At 46.0% G+C, this 21,846-nt stretch overlaps 1 protein-coding gene across 2 annotated transcripts in view; it reads left to right on the top strand.

The window, feature by feature from the left end:
- IL2RB (interleukin 2 receptor subunit beta) overlaps nt 1–21,846 on the top strand; it is a 194,575-nt gene that overhangs the window by 134,156 nt on the left and 38,573 nt on the right. For both annotated transcript variants that reach the window (XM_033929886.1, XM_033929885.1), the window contains 4 exons: nt 445–523; nt 5,061–5,178; nt 5,860–6,008; nt 6,125–6,284. In XM_033929886.1, coding sequence (XP_033785777.1) covers nt 445–523; nt 5,061–5,178; nt 5,860–6,008; nt 6,125–6,284 — 506 coding nt within the window. The remainder of the gene's footprint in view (nt 1–444; nt 524–5,060; nt 5,179–5,859; nt 6,009–6,124; nt 6,285–21,846) is intronic.

The following is a 21,846-nucleotide window of genomic DNA, read 5'->3' as shown; positions in this document are numbered from 1 at the left end:
GAGGACTTCCAGAACTGCTTCAGAAAGTGGCAAGAGCGATGGGATAAGGGTGTTTGAAGCGAGGGGAAATATTTTGAGGGCTATTAATGGCAATGGCTTTTACTGTAATAATTTTTTTTTAAATTTAATCATTCACCATATTTTTTAATCACACCTTGTACATTAATATATGTTCCAGAAGTCTCTGTGGGCACTTTAGCTTCCATGAAACTAGAGCTCTCGTGCACATACTCATTTGGAAACTGTTGACAGGAAAACTTTGAGAAAGATCTTAAATCTCCCACTGGAAAGCAACAGAGAAAGGTGCATAGTGAGAAAAATAGGAAATATTTACGGTCAGAAACAAAGGGGGAGGGGAATGTTTTCCCCCTAACAAAAGACTAAGATTTATTCAAGGACTCATTTGACTTTATGTGCAAGTTGTTGTTTTTTTTGTCATTATAGGGATATGAGGGCAACTTGTAATTTGCCCGGTGGAACTGTACCTCAGAGATGTGAGCTGATCCTAGCAAAAAGCAGAAAGGTTTGTACAGAAACAGTTTGTTTTTATCTTAAAAATTCTTTATTTAACACCCATATAAAATTCTGAGTAGTAAGCATTTATGAAGCAACACAAGAAATCAGTGTTTAACTCAGAGGCATTAAAAAAAAAAAAGTAAAAATTATAGAAACAGATTAAACAGGACTAGAACTCATGAAAATCATTATTTATAAGGCATGAGAGGGATAGAGTAGGGATGTACAGTATATTCATTTGCATGCACTTGGTTTATTAGTAGTGATACTCAGACTTACCCAAATAAGCTTAAACCTGCCTTTTTATGGTCCTACCTTTAGACTTGGAACAGCCTCTCGATTGCTATCAAAACCGAAACATGTTATCTCAAATTTCGGAAAAAACTGAAGACTCTTCTCTTCGAGGCAATATACTCCATTGACAATCAGTAGCATGTTCTGACTCAGAGTTTTTAATTCCTTCCAATGTAAATTGTACCATGAAATCCCTTCATTACCATCCAATTAGAAGACTTTCTTCCCCCCTCCCCCTCCTCTTGCTTCTATCTCCTCTTCTTTCTCTCTTTGGGTTAGATTCACAAAGCAAACCAATCGTGTACCGATATGTTTATGACCCCTTTGTGCCCTGATTTCCCTCCAGCCCGATTCACTTACCTCTCTGCTAACCATCCTCCGATCCGCACATGCAAATGATGGCAACGTCATGCAAAGTAGGCAGGGACACGATTCACTAACCAAAACCCTGCAACACCGACTGGGCTGGCCGATCACAAACAAGCGACTGCTGAGAACCAGTCACTCAAGCCCTTTCCGACTGCCCTGCCATCTGCCGCCCTGCTCTCTGCCCTGTCAGCCCCGATCTCCTGCTGCCCCAAACGCCTGCCTGTCCCGACTCTCCCACCCTTCCTCGCAGTGCAAGCCTGTGGTTTTAACCTACAGGCTTAAGTGGGTTAAAACTACAGGCTCCAAAAAAGTTAAGACAATAAAAATCTCTGCTGGGCCTGGATGTCCAGTGCATGCGCAGACCATCTACAGATGGTCTGCTGGTCTGCACATGCGCTGGGATCGCTATAGAGCGATCCGGGCAGGCAGATGAGGGCATTCCTCCGATCGCACCCATCTGCATATTGTAGTTTGGGGAATCCATCAGGCCTGCCCGAATCGGGCACAGATCGGTCCCGATCAGGCAGGTTCGTGAATCTAGCCCTTTCTTCCACCTTCCCTAGAACTGTAGTTGCCTTGAACCTGTTTAGGCATAGAGCAATTCACCAATTGTTAGATTAGATTAGATTAGTTTAGATTAGATTAGACTATCTTCATCCGGATAGTTACCTGGGTAGCAGACTGAATATTCCCCTGATTAAATAACTCCCAGCTCCGTCCAAACTACATCCCTAGGTCTGAATTCTATACATGTATATTTTGCCTAAAAAACTGGTGTCTAAAAAACAGGACACTGGGCTTGATGGACCTTCGGTTTGTCCCAGTATGGCAATTCTTATGTTCTAAACCCGCCTAAGTGCCATTTTATAAAGTGGCACCTATCTTATACACTCAAAAGAACCATAAAGTGGCAGTTAGATGACTATGGGGTTCCTTTTCAGAAAGGAAAACCAGCCAAAAAGTAGCATAAAGGGGCAGATAGGCATTTTTCTTGTCAAACTTTTCCGATTCGCTATTTGTGAAACTTATATTCTAGACAGATATCTACACTGTTGATCAGCGTAGTTTGTCTAAACCTCAACGGGGTGTTTTAGAGGCATAGTGAGGGCGGGTCCAGGGTGGGCTTATGACTTGGTTGTTTTTCTGCCAAAATCAAACATTTAAGAGTATGTGCAGGACACAATTTGGATGTCTAGGGCTAGACCTGTTTTAATAACGGATAAGTGCCAAAAAGATGCCCAAACTGACCAGATAACCCCTGGAGGGATGTAAACATGACCCCCTCACACACACATACACACACTCTCCCAATGGTCACTGACCCCTTCCCAATCCCCCCAAATATGAATGGAACAGTACATACCTGCCTGTATGATCACTTCAGATGCTATAGTCAGTCCTATTAGAGCAGCACGTAGGTTCCTCAAGTAGCCTTGTGAGTAGTGCAGTCAACCATAGAGATAGGGCTCAGGCCCATATCTCATTCTAACTACTACACTTGTGGTGGAGATTGTGAGCCCTCCAAATCCCACCCGAAACTTACTGTACCCACATATGTGTCATCTGCAAGTTGGGTCCAGTAGGTTTTGGGTAGGTTTTAGAGGGTTCTCCATACACCATAAAGGAGTTATGGTGAGATGTTTACCTGGGACCTTTGATGTGAAGTTCACTGCAGTGTCCCTCAAGATGCCTCACTGCTCTGCTGGGATGTCTGTGCGGCCAGTCTACTAAAAATGCTGGCCCCTCCTAAATCTCAATGGCTCGTTCTGTGCATTTTTCATTTGGACATTTTTTTTATGGTTCAAAAAGACAGATGTGCAGAGCACAAGCATTCATTTTTTTGAAAAAAAAAAAAACCACACAACCCAAGTTAAACGTTTTGAAAATGGCCATGCTTGGTACTGGATTTTTGTACGTCTTCTGCAAATATCTAAACTTGGATTTAGATGTCATATTGAAAAATGCCCTGCACATGCACTAGGTGCGGTTCTCTAAGTGGAGAAAATAAGGTGTGATCCAAGGAAGACTGAGAATTCATGGAGAATTAGGCAACTAACATTAACCCCTGGATTCTACATATGGCATTTTGAATTGTGCATGCAAATTTGGGCACACAACTTAATTGAATAAGGAGTCAATTAGCACTGATAATTGGCATTTTAACAACCGATTATTGGTGCTAATTGGAATTAATTAAATGTTAAGTGCGCAAATTAAGGCATGGGTTCCTTGCCAGAATTTTGCACAGGACTGCAAACAGGGAGCATGGAAGCTGGAGGGTCATCATGAGTGGATCGGAGGGGCATTCTTAAAATTTATGCACGCAATTCTAGAATAAGAGGGATCCATGTCTGGTTCAGGTATGAGGATTTACAACACGTTTCTGTCGGTATAAAAAGTTGTACCTACATTAACGAGTGCATGGATCCTGGGCATAAGTGCTATTTTGTAAACTGTACCTAAATTTAAGCACGTTTATAGAGTACCACTGAGTGTGTGTGTGTGTGTGGGGGGGGGAGGCTTCCATCACCAGTTTTTTTTAGGCGCCATGTATCCATAAGTATCTCCTGTGGTAATCCCATCAAACAAAATAGCTTAATCAGTTTAGGAATTATTGCCTTAGTGTTAATTTCACAAACTTGTTGGAGTAAAGTTTTTTGACTTTCTTGTGATTTCACTACTCTCAATACCTAACACAGATTTATAAAATCATCAAACGCACAAAATATATCCACAGTAATAAAATAAGCCCCCAAACTTAATAAGTATGTTTGTGTAGAGTGCTCAGACCCACAAACTTCTTGCTCAATTGTGAAATAAGCAGTAGTTGCTGACCGGGACCATCATAGCTCTCCATACTGTCCCGTTCTGCCCTAATTGCGTAATGCTTGGTGTTAATTTGCCTAAGGGGAAAAACCCAAGGAAAGCATGTTGTGAAGTCCATTATGACTAGGATATAGCAGAATCCCCTAGAGGTTTTAACTAGAGGCCCCACAATGTCCATCCCCAGCTGACTCGTGGGCTTCTCCATGGATGGGAGGAAGATCAAAAGCACTTTCCCTGGATGGTGGGAGGTCAACTTTTGTCATAGGGCACACACTGTACGAACTTTTGCACATTCCGCACCACCCCGGACCAATAAAACCTATTTATCACCTAAATCTTCCTGCCCTCCACCTCCTTGTGGGCTGCTGTGGGATGGTTATGGCCTAATTGGAGAACCATCTCATTAAACCCTTTTGGTACTACCAATTGGCCTTCCATGCTTCTGAGTCTCTCCTCATCCTGCACTCGATACAGAGCCCACCCTTGATCATAAATTCAATTCCCTTTTCTCTGGGGTGTTCTGCTTGTTGCCCCTGCTCCTGTAGGGAAGGATCTCTCTGCTGTTCAATCTTAAAGGAGGGGGGAAAGGGTCTAGCACCTACTATGGCAACCAGGGCACAAAGTTTTGCTTTTTGGCTTGAACCATCCCTTTACCCCTTTGCTATTTGAGGCCTAAATACTTGTGCTTAAGTTGTGCACAGATCAGGTGTATTCTATAACAGTGCATATTAATTTTAGGAATGCCCACGATCCACCCATGCTCCCTTTTCAGAGTCATGCAATGAAAATAATAAGCACTACTTTATTGAAAGCTCCTATGAAGTGCGTGTAACTTCTAATTAATGCCAATTAGCATTAATAGATGTTAACTGGCAATTATTGGCGTCAATGAGACTTGTTAAACAATTTAAGTAGTGCATGCAAATTGACTGTGCACACTGATTTGTGTGTACAATTTAAGGCACCATCTACAGAATTTGGAGGTCAGAGCCTAATGAAGAGTTTGAAGTACTGAGAACACTTTTTGCTGAGTTTCCTTGTTTTTAATTCTGCAGGATATGGCTATGACTGTTGGGCACAATATGAATCTCATAGTCAATTGCATGACAGGCACGAACAGGACCATAAAGCACAAGGAAGCAGAGATATTGAACTACAAACCATATTACAATCGTACGTGAAAATTAAGTATAAAACATTTTGAAACATGCTACTCCTCAAACCTTATGAAAACCACAGAAAGGACTTCAACTTGAGCGAGGAGTGTGAAAATTTGAGCAATATATAGGTTCTTGTGAGTGTTTGGGAGCGCCTGATGGGTGAGGAGGTAGTGTAGCCATGGGTGGGCCCAGGTGGATCTGAGTCTACCCACTTTGGCTCAGGCACACCAAAATTATGGCGCCCTTAAGGCTGTCTAGGATCCTTAGGCCCTACCAGCTGAAAAGATCCTTTTCTGGAATCCCAGAACACTCCGTTGCAACCAGAGGCATACTCTACGGGCCACTGCTCATTCTCAATTTTTGGAGGGAGGGGGGCTGGCTTGGTAGTAGCCAGCTGCAGTGAATATGGAATGTTATGCAGTGAGTATGGAGGATTATGGACCTCTGGAGCAGGACCTCTTCAGCTGGCAGGGCTTGGGAACCCTGCCAGCTCAGGTATTTATTCAATTTCTAGTCACCAGGGGAGGGGGGAAGTAGTGTGCACCTACCCACTTTAGGCTCAGGGCCATCCAAGTTGGCACATCTGGCTACTCAACTGGATTAAGAGAAAACAATTTTTTGTCATTTACAAAGCAATATGTTGTGACCCCATTACTCTGCCTACACTAATAGTTTATATATATTGCATTTCCAGTCATGTTAAGTCCCCCAATTTTCCTCAAAATAAGCAACAGCAGTGATGGCTACTACAATCTTACCTGGAGGTGTGAGCATTCCCACTACCTAGAGAACATGAGAAAATATCAAGTGAGGTATAAACCCACTCAGCATAAGCACTGGATGGTGAGTGAAGGAATTTGGAGGTCAAAGGGAGGTTAGTTCCTTCCAAACGAGAGATTTAAGGCTTGCTGATTTGAAGCATGAGAAAAAATATAACCTTTGATGTTTTCTTGGTCAAGGATCCACTCATCATTGAACAAGAACAGAGATGGGTGACAATTCAAGGTCTTTTGCCGGATACAGAGTATGAGGCTGAGGTTCGGGTAAACCAAACAAGATTCCATTCTAGTCGGTGGAGCCAATGGAGCCATGCTATTGTGTGGATAACCTCTAAAGCAGGTATGATACATAAAAACACAATTGCAGATAAAGGCCAAATGGCCCATCCAGTCTGTCCATCCACAGCATCCTCTATCTCCTCCTCTTCCTAAGAGATCTCACATGCCTGTCCCAAGCTTTCTTGAATGCAGACACAGTTTTTGTCTCCACTAGAGAATGACACGGGGAAAAAATCTGTCCCTGTCACTGCACCGTCCCCGGCCCACCATCCTCTGCACCGCCCCGTTACCGCCGTTCCCTTCAACGTCACCGCCATCCCTTTCACCGCCCCGTCACCGCCACTGCCATCCCATTCACCGCCCCGTCACTGTCCCCGTCTAGAACCCATCTTCTGCCCTCCACTCCCCCATAGTCTGGCATCTGTCTTCTTCCCTTCCAGCGTCTTCTCCCCACTCTGCCTTCCACATTTCCTTTCAGGGACTGTTCCTCTCTACCCTCTTTCAATGTCTGTTCTATTCCTTTCCACCACCACCCTTCCCTCCCTCCTTTACCATCTGTTCCTTTCTACCACCCTTCTTTCATATCTTCTATCAGTCCCCCCACCATCACTAGCAGTCTCTCTTCTCCCTTACCATGAGCAAATAGAACTTCTGAAAATTGTATTGCTGAGGCATTATTTCTAGTACGCTTTTTTTTTCCAGATGGATAATGACATCAATTTTATAATTCTTATTGTCTGCTCTGATTTCATTCACAATTTGGTTTGTGTTTTGTACCTGAGGATTCCATGAGGCATTTAACCTTTTCCTGTCTCTTCTGTGATTTCAAGTTGATTTCTTCAATAATGGAGTCTCAAGGCAGTAGCAGTTTTCTATTTTGGGCTCTTTTGACATTGTTTAAGGGATTTCTTGTACATTTGGTGCTGGTCTTCTTTGATGAGGTCACTTCAGAATCTATTTCCAAGGAAGAGAAACTTTTTCCCTTTCACCCCCTCCTTCCTTGTGTGAGCTGGAACACGCGGTCCCCGCAAGCAAGTAATTTTATATCATTTTCATTCTATTCGTTCATAGAAATTAAAGTCTAGATAATGCCAGTCACATAACAAAACATGATTTTACAAAAATAATTCCCTGCACAGTCAAGCCTGCAAGAATTACTAGATGTCTTTCAGCAGCTCCCCTCCCTCCCTCCCCCTTACCTTTGTGGCCAAGTCAAAATGATCTACCAACAATAAAATTTTAAAAACACAAAGCACGCTGTACGCAGAGAAAATGTTAATTATCATTTATATTCCGAGGGTTTTCAAAGAGGTCAAGGCAGATGACTTTATGCAATGTCACCTCAGTAACAACTATACAAAAATAGACAAATATTCCCCCTCCCTTTTTACTAAACTGCGATAGCGGTTTTTAGCGCAGGGAGCTGCGCTGAATGCCCCACACTGCTCTCGACGCTCATAGGCTCCCTGCACTAAAAACCGCTATTGCGTTTTAGTAAAAGGGGGCCATAGTGCAAAATATAGACAGCAGATATAAATTCTCAAAACGGACACATTTTGATCACTAAATTGAAAATAAAATCATTTTTCCTACCTTTTTGTCTGGTGATTTCATGAGTCTCTGGTCCTTCTTCTGATCCTTCTTCTTTCTTCTCCTGCCCCCCCTCTTTCTTTCTCTCTCCCCCTGGCCTCTTTATTTCTGTCTTTCTTTCTCTCTCCCCCTGGCCCCCCCTCTTTATTTCTGCCTTTCTTTCTCTCTCCCCCTGGCCTCCCTCTTTATTTCTCTCTCCCCCTGGCCCTCCTCTTTCTTTCTGCCTTTCTTTCTCTCCCCCTTGACCCCCTCTTTATTTCTGCCTTTCTTTTTCTCTCCCCCTGGCCTCCCTCTTTATTTCTCTCTCCCCCTGGCCCTCCTCTTTCTTTCTCTCCCTCTTGACCCCCTCTTTATTTCTGCCTTTCTTTCTCTCTCCCCTTGGTCCCCCTCTTTCTTTCTGCCTTTCTTTCTCTCTCCCCCGACCCCTCTTTATTTCTGCCTTTCTTTCTCTCTCCCCCTGGCCCCCCTCTTTATTTTTTCCTTTCTTTCTCTCTCCCCCTAGCCCCCCCAAAGCCATCGTGCCAATTTCTCCACTTCCACGATTCTTTCCCTACCCTCACCCCCAAGCCAGCAGCCAATTTCTCCCTGCTCCTTCCCCGATGTCCTGAACTTCATCGGGCAGCAGCAGCAGCATTCACAATTCACTGCTGTTGCCCGCTTCAGGCCTTCCTCTCTGTCGGGTCCTGTCTTCATGAAAACAGGAAGTAGGCAGGACCTGGCAGAGAACAAGGCCTGAAGCCGGCAAAAGCAGCGAATTGTAAACGCTGCTGCTGCCCGAAGAAGATAATGGAGCACCGAGGCAGACCGCTTCTCCCCCCTCCCAGCCGAACCCCCGCTGACCCTCCTATCTCCCCCCCGTGAACCTTTCCGACCCTCCCAGCGAGAACAGCAAACCTCCTTCGCGGCTTTCTCCTCCCTCTGCCGCGTCACTGATGACATCATCAGTGATGCGGCAGAAGGAGGAGAAAGCCGACGCTACTGGAGGGAGGTTTGCTGCTTTCGCTGGGAGGGTTGGAAAGGTTCACTTGGGGGGGAGAGATAGGAGGGTCAGCGGGGGTTCGGCTGGGAGGAGGGAGAAGCGGTCTGCCTCGGTGCTCCAAGGCCTGGCGCCATTACCTTTTTTGCCCCTCCTGCCCCCCCTTGGTACGCTACTGCTCTCCAGCTCTCCTTAGTTTGCCGGTTTTCTTTTTCGGTGACCGGCACGCTTTCAAAGAGCCGCGCATGCGCGGCTGCTCAAAGTTCAATCTTCCACTCTGCTGCAACTTCCTGTTTCCGGTTGGGTCAGAGCAGAAGATTGAATACTGAGCAGCCGTGCGTGCGCGGCTCTTTTGAAAGCGTTCCGGTCGCCGAAAAAGAAAGCCTGCAAACTAAGGTGAGGTGGGTGGGCGGGTGGGGGCTGCGGGGACCGCACGTTCCTTTATGCCTCACTGCGGTGACAAGACCATTCACCGCTCCACGGGGTGGTGATGGCCTTGTCCCCGTCCCCGCAGAGGCTGCTAATTTTCATTCCCCGTTTTTGGCGGGTTACCCGCAGCTAAATGCAGTAGCCGCGGGTAAACCGCCACCGTGTCATTCTCTAGTCTCCACCACCTCTACTGGAAGATTATTCCATGAATCTACCACCCTCTCTGTAAAAAAGTATTTCCTTAAATTACTCCTGAACCTTTCACATCTTAACTTCATCCTATGCCCTCTCATTGCAGAGTTTCCTGTCAAATGAAAGAGACTCATCTCATGCACATTTACATTACGTAGGTATTTAAAAGTCTCTATCATATCTTCCCTCTCCCACCTTTCCTCCAAAGTATACATATTGAGATCTTTACGTCTGTCCCCATATGCCTTATGATATAGACCACCGAAGATCTTAGTAGCCTTCCTCTGGACCAACTCCATCCTGTTTATATATTTTTGAAGGTGCGGTCTCCAGAATTGTACACAATATGCTAAATGAGGTCTCACCAGAGTTTTATACAGAAGCATCAATACTCCCTTCTTTCTTCTGGCCATTCCTCTCCCTATGCACTCAAGTATCCTTCTAGCTTTCACTGTTACCTTTTCAACCTGTTTGGCCACCTTAAGAACAAATGACCTTGCCAGCAATACACCACTTGCGGCACAGAAAGTTTTTCGGGAGCTGGGGGAGGGGTTAAAATCTTTTGTAAAGACTAGATTTATTGGAAGTACTGCCTACATATGGAAAAGGAGAGGAAAGAGTACGAAATACTGAGATCTTCAATACATGGCTCAGAGCATGGTGTCATCATGAAGACTTTAGATACTTAGGAAGATGATGAAATACATGGAATAACAAGAGACTATATTGTAAAGATGGGTTGCATCTTACTATGACAAGTAAAAGGATCCTTGCTGAGAAATTCAGGAAATATGTTTCTATGCATTTAAACTAGAAGTAGGGGGTGACATATGTATTCAGGATACTTATGGTGGCCACCCCCAGCAAAAGACAAGATGTAACAGTAAAGACAAGATGTACACAGTAAAGATAGCAATGTACACAACAATATTAGCAGCATACTTCTTAGCAAGGCAACAGGAAGTGAGACTAAACAAAAAAAACTTGACAAAAATGAAATTGCCACAGAAAAGTAGATGGAAAGCAATGACCACAAATGCTCGCAATCTAGGCAACAAAAATCATGATCTGCAAGTCCTAATGTTAGAGGCAGACTTGGATATTGTAGCAATCACAGAGACATGGTTCAATGATTCCCATGGATGAGATGCAAACATATTGGGCTATAATTTTTTAGGAAGGGCAGAGATAGTCAAAAGGGTGGAGGAATAGCTCTCTATGTAACGACTGATATTCATGCAACTCAAATGCAGGGGGCCTGGGGAGAAGATGAAGCAATATTGATAGCTTTGAAAAGAAAAGATGGAACTTCTATCTACATGGGTATTATCTACAAACCTCCAACTCAAGTGCAGCAAATTGTTAAAGCTCTTATTGCAGATGTCGCTAGACAACCGAGGGATAAAAGGGGCACTCAGGGAAGACAGGGACATAGAGGAGAAATTAAATTAATTCTTTGCCTCGGTCTTCACTGAGGAAGATGTGGGGAGATTCCAGTGCCAGAAATTGTATTCAATTGTGATGAATCAGAGAAACTCATACAAATCTCTGTAACACTGTATGATATAATGGGTCAATTTGACAAATTGAACAGTAGCAAATTGCCTGGACCAGATGGTATACATCTCAGAGTGCTGATAGAATTGAGAGATGAACTTGCACAGCTATTGTTAATAATTTGTCATTTTTATTTAAAAACCAGCATAGTACCAAAAGACTGGAGGATGGCCAACATTACACCAATTTTTAAAAAGGGCTCCAGGGGTGTTCTGGGAAATTATAGACCAGTGAGTCTAATGTCAATGCCGGGCAAAATGGTAGAAACTATTATAAAGAACAAAATGACAGAGCATATACATAAGCATGGATTAATGAGAGAAAGCCAACATGGATTTAGCCAAGGGAAATCTTGCCTCATCAATCTACTATATTTTTTTGAAGGGGTGAATGAACACGTGGATAAACTTGAGCTGGTTGATGTAGTGCAGTGGTCTTAAACTCCAACCCTTTGCAGGACCACCTTTTGGATTTGTAGGTACCTGGAGGGCCTCAGAAAAAATAGTTAATGTCTTATTAAAGAAATGACAATTTTGCATGAAGTAAAACTCTTTATAGTTTATAAATCTTTCCTTTTGGCTGTCTTAATAATAATACAGTGGTACCTCGGTTTACGAGTGCACCGGTTTGCGAGTGTTTTGCAAGACAAGCAAAACATTTGCAAAATCGGTGCCTCGGAAACCGAGCATGGCTCGATTTACGAGCACCCCCCCCCCCCCCGCAATCCGGCACCCCCCCTGCGATCCGGCAACCCCCCTGCCTCGAACCGGCACCCCCCTGCCATGATCCGACCCCCCCGACACGATTGGGCAGCCCCCCGCCACGATCCGACCCCCCCGACACGATTGGGCACCCCCCCAATACGATCCGACCCCCCCCCCGACACAATTGGGCACCCCTCCGCCGCTTCTTACCCTCATCTGGGCACTCTTGAAGATCGGCCCTCGTCTGCTGGGCCTTGAGCATCTGAGCATGCTCAAGGCCTGCGAGTTCACGTTCTGAACGTGAACGTGAACTCGCAGGCCTTGAGCATGCTCAGATGCTCAAGGCCCAGCAGACGAGGAGTCTGATCTTCTAGAGTGCCCAGATGAGGGTAAGAAGCGGCGGGGCGGGGTGCCCAATCGTGTCGGGGGGGGGTCGGATCATGTCGGGGGGGTGCCCAATCGTGGCGGGGGGGCCGGATCGTGGCGGGGGGTGCCCAATCGTGTCGGGGGGGGGGTTGGATCGTGGCGGGGGTGGGTGCCCAATCGTGGCGGGGGGGTGCCGGATCGCAGGGGGGGTGCCTGATCGCAGGGGGGGCCTTCGAGGGGAACAATGCCGGTTCTCGGGGGGGGGGGGGGAATGCATCAAAGTGAGTTTCCATTATTTCCTATGGGGAAACTCGCTTTGATAAACGAGCATTTTGGATTACAAGCATGCTCCTGGAACGGATTATACTCGTAATCCAAGGTACTACTGTATTGTCATTTATAGCTAAAGAGACATATGATCAAGAAACTGTTTTATTTTACTTTTGTGATTATGATAAACAGACCGAGGGCCTCAAAATAGTTCCTGGTGGGCCGCGAGTTTGACACCACTGATGTAGTGTATCCAGATTTTCTGAAATCGTTTGGCAAAGTACCTCATTAAAGACTTGTGAGGAAATTAGAAAGTCATGGGATAGGAGGTAATGTCTTTTTATTGATTGAGAACTGGTGAAAAGACAGAAAACAGACAGTGGGTTTAAATGGTCAATATTTACAATGGAGAAGGGTAAATAGTGGGGTTCCCCAGGGGCCTTTGCTGGGACTGCTGATTTTTAACATATTTATCAATGATCTAGTGATGGTAATAACTAGTGTGATAATTAAATTTGCTGATGACACAAAGTTGTTCAAAGTTCTTAAATCGCAACAGAATTGTGAAAAATCGCAAGAAGACCTTGTGAGACTAGAGACTGGGCATCAAAATGGCAGATGACATTTAATGTGAGCAAGTGCAAAGTGATGCATGTGGGAAAGAGGATCTAGGTGTCATTGTTGAGGATACGTTGAAACCCTCAGCGGTAGTGGCTAAGAAAGCAAAAGAATGTTAGGAATTATCAGGAAAGGAATGGAAAACAAAGATAAAAAAGTTATAATGCCCTTGTATCGCTCTATAGTACAGCTGCACCTCAAATATTGTGTGCAGTTCTGGTCGCCAAATCTCAAAAAAGATATAGCGGAATTAGAAAAGGTACAGAGAAGGATGACAAAAATGATAAAAGGGATGGGACAACTTCCCTATGAAGAAAGGCTAAAGCAGCTAGGGCTCTTCAGCTTGGAGAAGAGACGGCTATAGAAGTCTATAAAATAATGTGTAGAGTAGGAAGGGTAGATATGAATTGCCTTTTCATTCTTTCCAAAAATACTAGGACTAGGGGATATGCGATGAAGCTACTAAGTAGTAGATTTAAAACAAACTGGAGAAAATATTTCTTCACACAATGTGTAATTAAACTCTGGAATTTGTTGCCAGATAATGTGGTGAAATCAGTTAGCTTAGTAGGGTTTAAAAAATGTTTGGATAATTTCCTAAACTTGAAGTCCATAGGTTATTATTGAGATGGCTTGGGAAAATCCACTGCTTATTCCTAGGATAAGCAGCATAGAATTTGTTTTGCTACTTGAGATCCAGCAAGGTGATTGGGACCAGGGTTGGCTAATGTTGGAAACAAGATACTGGGCTTAATGGACCTTTGGTCTGTCTTAGTATGGCAATTCTTAGGTTTATAGGACAGAAAAGAGAGGTACTGTTGCTGGGTAATTTCAACCTGCTGTATGTGGATTGGAAAGTTCTGTCTGTGGAATCAGAAAGAAGTAGAGAGATAGTGGATGCCCTTCAAGGGGTTCTGCTCAGACAAATGGTAATGAAACCCATGAGGGAAAAAGCGATATTGGATCTGGTGCTCACTAATGGGGAAAGTGTCTCTAATGTCTGAGTGGGTGCCCACTTGGGCTCTGGTCATCATCAGACTGTTTGGTTTGATATAACAACTAAAGCGGAGGTCAGCCACACAAAACTCAAAGTTCTGGATTTCAAACGTGTGGATTTCAGTAAAATGGAGGAGTATAAGAAGAAAGAGCTAATAGGATGGGAAGACATAAGGGAAGTGGAACAAACAGTGATCCAAGCTGAAAGGAGCAATAAAAATGGCTACCAGCCTTTATGTGAGGAAAATAAATAAAAGCAAGACAAAAAGGAAACCGATATTGTTCTCCAAACTAGTGGTAAAAAAAATAAAAGCAAAAGAGTTGGCATTCATGAAATATAAAAATACTCAAGAAGAGGAGGACAAAACAGAATACCGGATGAAAATTAATGAAGCCAAGAGAGAGACTTCCTCAGTCGTCACTTCTTGGATCCGGGAGAGTGGTGTCTTGGCGCCGTGGCGTTTCAGTTGATAGTGCGGGCTTGGGGGCAGCCCCTGATGGATCTGATGGCCACAAGTGGCAATGCCAAAGTACCCCGCTTCTTCAGTCGTCGCAGGGATGGTCTGGCCGAGGGTCTGGATGCTCTGGTCCAACCGTGGCCAACGGAGGGGCTGTTGTATGTGTTCCCTCCTTGGCCATTAGTGGGCAGAGTACTGCTTCGCATTGTTCGCCACCCGGGGCTGGTGGTTTTGGTGGCTCCGGATTGGCCTCGTCGTCCGTGGTATGCGGATCTGGTGAGGCATCTGGTGGCGGATCCTCTTCCTCTGCCTCTCGTGTGCGATCTTCTGACGCAGGGTCCCATTCCCATGTTCGACCCGTCTCCCTTTTGTCTTACGGCTTGGCTCTTGAAAGGGGCCGCCTGAGTAAGAAGGGATATTCAGATAAGGTGATCTCTACACTTTTGGGGTCCTGGAGGCTTTCTACCTCTCGGGCTTATGTGCGGGTTTGGCGTCTTTTTGAGGAATGGTGCCGGGCGCGGTGAGTGGTCTCTTTTCGCGCTTCCCTGCCTAACATTCTAGAGTTCTTGCAGGATGGCCTGGATAGAGGCCTGGCTTGGTCTTCTCTCCGGGTTCAACTGGCGGCCCTGTCGGCTTTTCGGGGGCTGGTGACAGGTCAGCGTTTGTCGGCCATTCCTCATGTGATTCGCTTTCTTCGGGCGGCCAAGTTGCTCAGGCCTCCCATACGGCCCTCGATTCCCTCTTGGGATCTCAATCTGGTTCTCTCGGTTCTGGTGCGCCCGCCTTTCGAGCCGTTGGATGGCTGTTCTTTGAAGGACCTTACGCTGAAGTCGGTCTTTTTGGTGGCCATTACTTCCGCTAGGCGGGTTTCTGAGCTACAGGCTTTCTCTTGTAGGGCTCCCTACCTGGAATTTTCGAGGGAGCGGGTTGTTTTGCGGCCTGTTCCTTCCTTTCTGCCGAAAGTAGTTTCTCCTTTTCATGTCAATCAATCGGTGGTCCTCCCGGTCTTGGGTAGTCGGGAGGGTTCTTCTGAGCAACGGCAGCTGCGCAAGTTGGATGTCGGTCGGGTCCTCCACGCTTATGTGCAGCGGACCCGGGATTTTCGGAGCTCCGATCATCTCTTTGTCCTTCTGGCTGGTCCTCGTCGGGGGGCTGGAGCTTCTAAGGCTACTATTGCACGCTGGATCAAGGAGACGATTGCTTCCGCTTATCTTCTGAGTCAGAAGCCGGTTCCGGAGTTTCTCAAGGCTCATTCCACTCGGGGTCAGGCGGCTTCTTGGGCTGAGTCGTTGCTCGTGCCTCCGGTGGATATTTGTAAGGCTGCGGTTTGGTCCTCCTTGCAGTCATTTGTTAGACATTATCGGGTAGATGTTCAGGCGCGTCGGGACGCGGTGTTCGGTGAGCGTGTTCTGGTATCGGCTCTTCGGGGGTCCCGCCCGTGAGAGGGACTGCTTTGGTACGTCCCATTCGTAAAGATTAACCTCTACTGGTCTGGAGAGTGCTAAAGAAGGAGAAATTAGGTTCTTACCTGCTAATTTACTTTCTTTTAGCTTCTCCAGACCAGTAGAGGTCCCCACCCTGTCTGTTGTTGTTGTTGTTGGGGCTGTTTCGCGGGCAGTTTTTGTTTTTTGCTGCGGGTTCTAGTATTTTTCTAGGGCCGGGGAGAATTAAAGAACAGCGGCTGTGGCTCGGCTGGCTTAGCTGGCGAGCTGTGGGGACATTTTCCTTCGGGTATTTCTCCTCTGCATTTTCCAACAGCATTTGGGTATGTTATTTGTTACTCCTGTTCGGAGTATTGTTTTCTTTCTGTTTTCCAGTTCTTGGTTCTGCTTGGCTATTCGGCAGACTGAGGGAAATAGAGAAGGGAGGATAGTATATACCAGGGGTGCCCAACGCGTCGATCGCGATCGACCAGTAGCTCAGGAAGGCAACTCGAGTCGATCGCACTCGTGTTGCCGTCCTGATCTACGGGCCGATCAGCCTTCCTCTCCAGTGTTCTCCCTAGGGCCTTTTAGCTGGGCGGTCCGCCCAGCTGTCATCTGCCGCTGCTGAACATTAAAAAAAAACCCAAAAAAACCGGCTTGGAGATTTCAGCCCGTAGCGAACTTATGCTCCGGGCTCTAACGTGTGCGTGCAGGCTTCTCTTCTCTTCCCTCCGAAACCGGAAGTTATGCCCGGGGAGGGGGAGGGGGGGAGAAGGGAAGCCTGCACGCACATGTTGAGAGCCCTGAAGCAAGCGTTCGCTACGGGCTAAGGCGGGAGACATGTTAGAAGCATTTCCTCTTCTTGCTGCCGGGTCCTGCCTACTTTCTGTTTCCGCGAAGGCAGGACCCGGCAGCATTTCCCCCAACAGTTCCTCGCGATGCTGGTCGGCCGAAGCAGGGAGAGGTTGGGGCGGCGTCGGCTTTTGGGCGTGTTATTGGCGTCGGCTTTCGGGCCTGTTATTGGTGGCGGTTTGGGTCCTGGTCCCCGATGGCAGTTTGGGTCCCCGATGGCAGTGGCAGTGTCTTGGGGGAGGGCAGGGAGAAAGAAAGAAAGAAAAAGGGCAGGCAGGGAGACAGAAGGAAAGAAGAGAAACAGAAAAAAAGGAAAGGGAGGCAGAGAGAAAGAAAGGGCAGGGGAGAGGAAGGAAAAGTTGGGGGAGGGAATGAGGTCTGCAGGAGAAGAAGCATACAGGCTGAAAGAAGGGAAGAAAGACTGGATGCACAGTCAGAAGAAGAAAGTGCAACCAGAGACTCATGAAATCACCAGACAAGGTAGGAAAAATGATTTTATTTTAAATTTAGTGATCGAAATGTGTCTCAATTTATATCTGCTGTTTATATTTTACACTAAGGTCCCCTTTTACTAAACCGCAATAGAGTTTTTTAGCGCAGGGAGCCTATGAGCGTCGAGAGCAGCGCTGGGCATTCAGCGCAGCTCCCTGCGCTCTAAAAACTGCTATCGTGGTTTAGTAAAAAGGGAGGGGGGTATATTTGTCTATTTTTGTATGGTTGTTACTGAGGTGATAGTGCATAGAGTCATCTGCTTTGACCTCTTTGAAAAACCCTGGAATAGGAATGATAATTAACATTTTCTATGCGTACAGTGTGCGTTGTGTTTTTTTTTAAATTTTATTGTTGGTAGATCATTTTGACTTGGTCATTTTAAAAGTAGCTCGCAAGCCCAAAAAGTGTGGGCACCCCTGGTATATACTGTCCCAAAGTTTTGTTTTCAGTCTCCACCTGCTGGTCATGATTGGATATATACCCATTCGTAAAGATTAACCTCTACTGGTCTGGAGAAGCTAAAAGAAAGTAAATTAGCAGGTAAGAACCTAATTTCTCCTTCTGTGTTCAAGAAAGTAAATCCTGGAAAAGGACAATGATTGGCAGGCAAAACTGTGTGTGAGAATGAAGTGGATATTGCACCATTCACGGAAGAAAGTGTTAATGAAAAATTTGAAAAATTTAAAGTGGACAAAGCCATGGGACCAGGTGAGATCCATCCTAGGATATTGAGGAGCTCAGAGAGGTTCTGGTGGCTCAACTTAAAGACTTGTTCAATAAATTCTTGGAGATGGGAGTGAGGCAGTGGGATTGAAGAAGAGCAGATGTGGTTTCTCTTCACAAAAGGGGTTGCAGAGATGAAACGGGAAACTATGACTTACTTTGGTTATTGGAAAAATAATGGAAGTGTTGCTAAAGGAGAGGATAGTGAAATTCCTAGAATCTAAGACAACATAGCTTTACGAAAGATAAATCGTGCCAAATGAATCTGATTAAATTCTTTGACTGGGTGACCAGAAAATTAGATCAAGGAAGTGTGCTAGATTTAATTTATTTAGATTTCAGCAAAACCTTTGACACAGTTCCTCAAAGGAAGCTCTTGAACAAACTTGACTGGCTGAAGTTAGGACCCAAAATGGTGAACTGGTTTAGAAACTGGTTGACGGACAGATGTCAGAGGGTGGTGGTTAATGGAATTTGCTCGGAGGAAGGAAAGGAGAGTAGTGGAGTGCTTCAAGGATTGATCTGGGGCCGATTCTGTACAATATGTTTGTGAGAGATATTACTGAAGGGTAGAAGGAAAGGTTTGCCTTTTGAGGATTATACCAAGACTAGTCTTACAGCCCGTTACATTAACGGGTGCGAGAATATATGTGTGTGTGTCTGTCTTTATTTCTTTTTTTCTCTCTCTCTCTCCTTAGCCGCTTTCTGTATTTCTGTGTTTCTTTCTTTCTGTCTTTTTTTTTCCTTGGCTGTCCACCACCACCTCTTTCCTGCTCCCCCTGTCCATTCTCCCTTCCTTTTACCTCCCCTGTGTCCACCACCACCCCTTCACTTCTCCCCTTATCCAGCAGCAGCCCTTCTCCCTTTGTTTTACCTCCCTCCTGTCCATGATCACCTCTTTCCTGCTCCCCCTGTCCAGAAGTAGGCCTCCCTTCCTTTTTCTGCCCCCCTGTCCATCAGCACCTCTTCACATGTCCATCCCTTTTGCCCTGTCCAGCTGTACGCTTCCCTTCCTTTTTCTGCCCCCCCTGTCCATCAACACCTCTTCCCCTGTCTATTCCTGCTCCCCCTGTCCAGCAGTAGGCCTCCCTTCCTTTTTCTGCCCCCCTGTCCATCAGCACCTCTTCACATGTCCATCCCTGCTCCCCCTGTCCAGCAGTATGCCTCCCTTCCAGTTTTTGCCCCCCCCCCCTCCATCAGCACCTTTTCCCCTGTCCATCCCTGTCTCCCTATAATCAGGCCCGCCATTAATCTACAGGATCTTGGCCAGAAGAGGGAAGAAACGCATGCACGTGTACCTGTTGCCAGCTCAACCCAGACACAAACACTTCCACCAAGTCCCACACTCCATTCTCTTCTGCAGCCATGAAGGAGAGGGGCAGGGACAGGGGGGAGGAGCCACGGCTTGGAGGCGTACAGAAAAGCGCAGCAGCAAAGGCACAGTCCACAGCCAGCGAGGTCGTATGTTGGAGTAAAGCGTGCTCTGCGCTTGCACCTCTCAACGGAAGTTTTTTGCTGAAGGACAAAGTTTAATTTTTATTTCAAAGCCGCCAGTGCGGCTCCTCTCTCAAGCCGCACCTGCGTCGGAGAAGGCTTCCGATGCAGGCGGGGATTGAGAGAGGAGCCGCGTCAGCGGTTTTGAAGTAAGAAATAAACTTTGTCCGTATCGAGGCTGAGGGAGAGCGGCGCGAGGTGGAGAGTAGGGGTCCTGATGCCTCGTGCACTTTCTGCGCTCCCACCGGCTTCTTAGCCCTTTTCGGCGTCTGCCCTCCACCGTCAGCCCTCCTCTGGGTAGCCGCCATTCCGCGCATCCTGGAGTCCTATGAAGTAAGCGCGCATGTGTACTCTCGCCGGCCACATCCAACAGATCAGATCTCAGGGAACACGCGGCGTGAGTGCGCATGCGCGCTTAGCGTTTTATTATTATAGATTGGTAACAGAATGGACACCCCAGAGGGAGTGGAAAACATGAAAAAGGATCTGCAAAAGTTGGAAGAATGGTCTGAAGTCTGGCAACTAAAATTCAGTGCAAAGAAGTGCAGAGTGATGCATATGGGGAGTACAAATCCAAGGAAGATGTATATGCTGGGAGGCTAGAGGCTGATATGCATGGAAGGGGAGAGGGACCTTGGGGTGATAGTGTCTGAGGATCTGAAGGCAACAAAGCAGTGTGACAAGGCAGTAGATGTAGCCAGGGGGATGCTAGGCTGTATTGAGAGAGTCACAACCAGCAGAAGAAAGGAGGTGTTGATGCCACTATACAGACCATTGGTGAGGCCCCACTTGGAGTATTGTGTTCAGTTTTCAAGGCCATATCTGGTCAAGGATATAAAAAGTCTTGAAGAGGTTCAGAAGAAAGCGACAAAAATGGTAGGGGGTTATAGACAAAAGAAGTACGAGAAGTTACTAGAAGACCTCAACATGTATGCTGTGGAGGAGAGAAGGGACAGGGGTGATATGATACAGACATTTAAATATTTGAAAGGTGTTAATATAGGACCAAATCTTTTCCAGAGAAAGGAAATTGGTAAAACTAAAAGACATAAATTGAGGTTGAAGGGTTGTAGACTTAGGAGTAATGGTAGTAAATTCTTTTTCATGGCAAGAGTGGTGGATGCCTGGAATGCTCTCCTGAGGGAGGTGGTAAAGAGGAAAACTGTGATGGAATTAAAAAAATGTGGGATGATCACAGAGGATCGCTAATTAGAATATGAATGGGTTAAATTTCACGGTGTGAATCCTGCAAATGAGATGGTTTGGATAGACTTTTTATCTCCATTCTCCAACACTACCAATACGGATTTAGGCCCAATTTCAGCACCGAGTCCCTCCCAGTTTCCCTAATCTCAAAGGTGCAACAACTACACGCCCGAAACAAATTCGCTGTTCTCCTACAGTTTGATCTCTCTGCGGCTTTCGACGTCGTGCATCACGACATACTAATCTACCAACTTTCCGAGATTGGAATAGACTCTTCTGTCCTAAAGTGGTTCTCAAACTTCCTTCGCGATCGTTCCTACATTGTCAACACAAACGGCTCCAAATCCGCTTCGTGGACACCATCCTGTGGTGTTCCACAGGGCTCTCCCCTATCCCCTATTCTCTTCAACATGTATATGACCTCCCTGAAGCTCCTTAAACTATCCCCCCTTGAAACAATTTACACATATGCAGACAATATCCTCATCCTCCTCGAAACAAATCCAAACCTTACAAACCTCCAAGAGAACATCACATAATGCATAATGAGACTTCACGCCTGGTCCCTCTCAGTACAGATAAAATTAAATGAATCAAAAACAAAATTACTCTGGCTCGGCCCAAAATTAGCTCACCTGCCCGCCCTCTTCACCCTACCCACAGGCCCTGCTCTACACCTTGAGTTCTCAAGCAAGGTCCTCGGCATCACTATCGACTCCTCCCTTTCCCTCAACGATCACCTGAATTCCCTGGCAAAATCTTGTTTTTTCAGCCTCCACATGCTGAGGAAAGTTAGATCCTATTTTCACCAAAAGCATTTTACCGTCCTTGTACAATCCATCATCCTATCCAAACTCGATTATTGTAATGCCATCTACTTAGGCCTAACGAAAAAAAGTCTTCGCAGACTCCATCTTATCCAGAACACTGCGGCCAAGCTGAGTTTTGCTAAACGCAAATATGACCACGTCTCCCCTCTACTTACCAATCTTCACTGGTTCCCAGTACTTTCCAGAATTCATTTCAAATGCTCCTGCCTGGCTTTCAAGATCATTCACGGCATCCTTCCGCCCCTAATCCCTCTATCCTTCCTCGCCCCGACACCAACTACCACCAGATCAGCCCACAGACATAAACTATCCTTTCCCTCTCTACACGGCATCCTCCACGCAGGTAAACTGGGTAGATCCTTCCTCTCCAAAATCACGGGCCTCTGGAATGATCTCACTGTCCCGCTGCGGAACCTGGGCTCCCTCCAACTATTCCGAAAACAACT

The sequence above is a fragment of the Geotrypetes seraphini genome, chromosome 2 (assembly GCF_902459505.1).
Source record: "Geotrypetes seraphini chromosome 2, aGeoSer1.1, whole genome shotgun sequence".
Classification (NCBI taxonomy): Eukaryota; Metazoa; Chordata; class Amphibia; order Gymnophiona; family Dermophiidae; genus Geotrypetes; species Geotrypetes seraphini.
The sequence above is the reverse complement of the archived record's forward strand: the minus strand, read 5'-3'. Positions and strand labels throughout refer to the sequence as shown.